This window comes from Carlito syrichta, unplaced genomic scaffold (assembly GCF_000164805.1).
Source record: "Carlito syrichta isolate Samal-C Ts95f unplaced genomic scaffold, Tarsius_syrichta-2.0.1 Scaffold311873, whole genome shotgun sequence".
Taxonomy (NCBI): Eukaryota; Metazoa; Chordata; class Mammalia; order Primates; family Tarsiidae; genus Carlito; species Carlito syrichta.
In genome coordinates, this window is record NW_007255969.1 from 352,163 (window position 1) to 356,052 (window position 3,890).

The 3,890-nt window shown below is 52.7% G+C and overlaps 1 protein-coding gene across 1 annotated transcript in view; it reads right to left on the reverse strand.

Annotated features, from left to right (window-relative positions):
• The window catches only part of MDN1 (midasin AAA ATPase 1), a 156,691-nt gene extending 153,178 nt beyond the window's left edge, over positions 1-3,513 (reverse strand). Inside the window, exon 1 of the mRNA XM_008069236.2 lies at positions 3,231-3,513. Coding sequence (XP_008067427.1) covers positions 3,231-3,332 — 102 coding nt within the window. The 5' untranslated portion in view covers positions 3,333-3,513. The remainder of the gene's footprint in view (positions 1-3,230) is intronic.
• Between the last annotated feature and the right edge of the window lie 377 nt (positions 3,514-3,890).

The following is a 3,890-nucleotide window of genomic DNA, read 5'->3' on the forward strand; positions in this document are numbered from 1 at the left end:
CAAAAAAAAAAAAAAAAGAAAATTCTATTTCCAGACTTCATAAGGGAGTTTCTCTAACAGAATATAAAGGAGTTGGGGGCGGTGACTCAAGCCTGTAATCCCAAATCTTTGGGAGGCCAAGGTGAGAAGACTGCCAGAGCCTAGGGGTTTGAGACCAACCTGGGCAACTTGGTGAGACCTTGTCTTTACAATAAATTTAAAAATTAGCCGTGTGTGGTGCTGTGCACTTGTAATTCCAGCTACTTGGAAGGCTGAGGTGGAAAGATCACCTGAGCCCAGCAGGTCGACACTGGGGTGGCCGTGAGAGTGCCATTGCACTCCAGCCTGGAAGACAGAGACTCCAACTCAAAAAATGTGTACATATTTTTGCTTCCAAAAATAGGAGAAAAAATAAAATGGCAATACAACCAACTCTTTCTTGAGTAAAAGGTTTCAAACTACAGTATTACTGAAAATAGAAAGGAACAAACCCAAAAGACTTTTCTGAGGTTAGAGACTCTGACAGACAAGGTGAGGCAAAGGGAAAAGAGAAGCAACACCTTTATATCAACTTAACTTTCCTTTTTTTTTCTTTTCGAGTCAGAGTCTCACTCTGTTGCCCAGGCTGGAGTGCAGTGACACACTCACGGCCACCACAGCCTCGACCTCCTGGGCTCAGGAGATCCTCCCGCCTCAGCTTTTCAAGTAGCCAGAACTACAGGTGTGCACTACCATGCCTGGCTGATTTTTTATGATACTGCAGAGACGAGGTCTTGATGAGTTGCTCAGGCTGATCTTGAATCCCTTAGCTCAGGCAATCCACTCGCCTTGGTCTCCCAAAGTGCTAGGATTACAGGCTGAGCCACCGAGGTAGGCCTTTTTTTTTTTTTGAGTTGGAGTTTCCCTCTGGTTTTTTTTTTTTTTTTTTGAGCTGGAGTCTTGCTCTGTCACCCAGGCTGGAGTGCAGTGGCACGCTCACGGCAACGCAGCCTCGACTTGCTGGGTTTAGGCGATCCTTTCATCTCAGTCTTCCAAGTAGATGGAACTACTGGTGTGCACCACCACGCTTGGCTAATTTTTTTTTGGAATTTATTGTAGAGATGAGGTCTTGCCAAAGGTGCCCAGGTTGTTCTCGAACCCCCAGGTTCAGGCAATCCTCCCACCTCGGCCTTCCAAAGCCACCATGCCCGGCCTTTTTTTTTTTTTTGAGTTCAAGTCTCACTCTGTCACCCAGGGTGGAGTACAGTGGCATGCTCAGGGCCACCACAACCCCATCCTGCTGGACTCAGGTGATCCTTCCATCTCAGCAATCCGAGTAGCTGGAACTACAGGCATGTGCCACCACTCCCAGCTAACTTTTCTTTATTTATTATAGAGACAAGTTCTCACCAAGTAGCCTAGGCTGGTCTTGAACCCCTGGGCTCAGGCAGGTGTGAGCCACCACGCCTGGCCTCAACTTGCCATTCTAGGAGCTTCCTAGTTTAGTAACATTACTATAAAATTCTCAAAATCAGGCTGGGTGTGGTAACTCAAGCCTGTAATCCCAGCACTTTGGGAGGCCGAGGTGGGAGGGTTGCCTGAGCCCACGGGTTCAAGACCAATCTGGGCAAGAGACCTCATCTCCACAATAAATCAAAAAATTAGCCAAGCGTGGTGGCGCACGTCTGTAGTTCCAGCAAGCTGGAAGGCCGAGGTGGAAGGATCACCTGAGCCCAGCACGTTAAGGCTGTGGTGGTCATGAGTGTACCACTGCACTCCACCCTAAGCGACAGAGTGAGACTATGACTCAAAGAAAGAAAAGAAAAAGAACTCTAGCAACAACACAGAATTTAGGGCCCCTGCAGAATTTAGGGCCCCTCGCCGTGAGCATGCCACTGGACTCCAGCCTGGGCGACAGAGTGAAACTCCAACTCAAAAAAAAAACAAAAACAAAAACACAAAAATTTAGGGCTCTTTCACAAGCTCAGCTCATCCAAACTAATTATCTTTCCTCAGCAGGACCCAACAATAATCCGTTTTCTTTCTAGAATGTTCCATTTGTATTAGTTATTCCCTTCATTCCAACTTTGCTGGGGGCTTGTCAGGCCAGAAATTCAGGCTGCATATTCAAGTTCGCTTTGCTTCTCACGTCTAATTTGTTGTCACTATACAGACACACCTCTCATGTAGTCCCCCACCACTACAGACTGCTCAGGTTCCTCATCTCTCACCCAAAACACTACTGTTGCTTCCTAAGTAATAGAATATACACGTAGACAACGCATTTGCCACTGAATCAGAGAACTTTAGATACTCTCATTACAAATAAAAACACATTTTCTATTCCCAAAAAGTTTCCAGAGCCAGACACAGCACAGTGTGGCTCACCCCCGTTAATCCAGCACTCTAGGAGGCCGAGGTGGAAGGATCGCTTTACACCAGCCTAGGCAACATAGAGGGACTCCTTTCTGTAAAAATTTAACTAATTAAATAAATAATTTTTAAAAGATGCCTGATATGAGCTCTCAACTCAGGCAGAGAAAGTCAGTAAGGGAAAGCTCTTAAAAGTTCAGTCAAAGACAAAGACCATTTCCCAGAAAACTCTAGAAAACTCTAGTTCACCCGGCAATTCCTATGGTTAGTTTCAATCAGTGAGCCCTAAATCTTGCTTTGTTCTTCCAATTGCTTTACGTTCATAAACACGAACTGTCTCCAAAAACAGATGCAAACTTCTCTCGGGGCAGAGATCGCAACGGATTTCTCTTCTTTCCATCTCCGTCTCCATCTCGCAGTGCCACGCTGTGCCTCACGCACAAGAGGAAGGCGATCAATGCCTGCCAAGGAGCCGACAGGGAGGGAGAGAAGAAAAACACTCGCCCACCCCGGCGGACGGGGGTGGCTGGACTACGCACACGCAGCCAGCACGCACACATGGCAGAAGGGCAGAGACGCAGCCTCCATTTCAGAGACACCAACCACACTTCCTGCCGAAGGCCACGTCTGCCACGCGCAGCTCCAGCGCGGCTCGGGCTGCGCGGCGGTGGGAAGGGGACGGGAAGGCGCCCCCCGGACCGAGACAAAAGGCTCCCTCCGAGCGCCTCAAACACGCGCGGGGGCCCCCGCGGCCGGCCAGCCGGGAGGGAGCGGCCAGAGGGACAAGACGCCGCTCGGCTCTTCCCTAGCAGCAGGGCTTCTCCGCGGAGGAGGGCGGGGAGCGCGCGAGGGGGGCGACCCGGGTCCGTCCCGCGCCTTCCCCCGACCCCTGCCCGTACCTGCTTGGCCAAGAACCTGCCCAGCTCACTGCGGCTCTTGTCGTTCTTGGCCGCGACCCGCCGCAGCGGCGCGGCCGCCACCTCCAGCCAGAGGTGCTCCATGACGCCGGGCCTCCGCCCCGGGAGGCCGCCTGCGCTCCCTGCTTCGTGGTCAGAGTCCTCAGGCCGCCGTGGTCCCAAAGCCCGAGCAGCCACCGACTGCGCCCCCGGGGAAAGCCAAGGCCACGATTCGGCCGACTCCGGGGGAGCAGCACCACACGTGGGCGAGCACACGGCGTGGCGCGTCATCAGCCCGCGACGGCAACTCGGGGCGCCCTGGCCCCGCCCCCTCGGCGGCGGAAGCGTGACGTCACTGCGGGCCGGTTCCGGGAGAGGAATGGCCCCGGGGTGCTTCTCCTAGTCGGCTCGGTAGCGTCGGCGATGGGGGCTCTCAGACACAGCCCGTGGCGGGGCAGGCACGAGATTCTTCCGGGCGAGGAAGCGAGGGAGGCCCTAGGGGCGTGTGATCCTCCGACCAGCGTGCCTTCCCGTTGCCTCCACAAGAAAAGATCACCCCTCCCCTATCTTGGGGAGGTGAATCTCTCTCATTTGCTTTTTTTTTTTTCCTTTTTTTTGAGTTGGAGTCTCACTGTGTCGCCCAGACTGGAGTGCAGTGGCCGC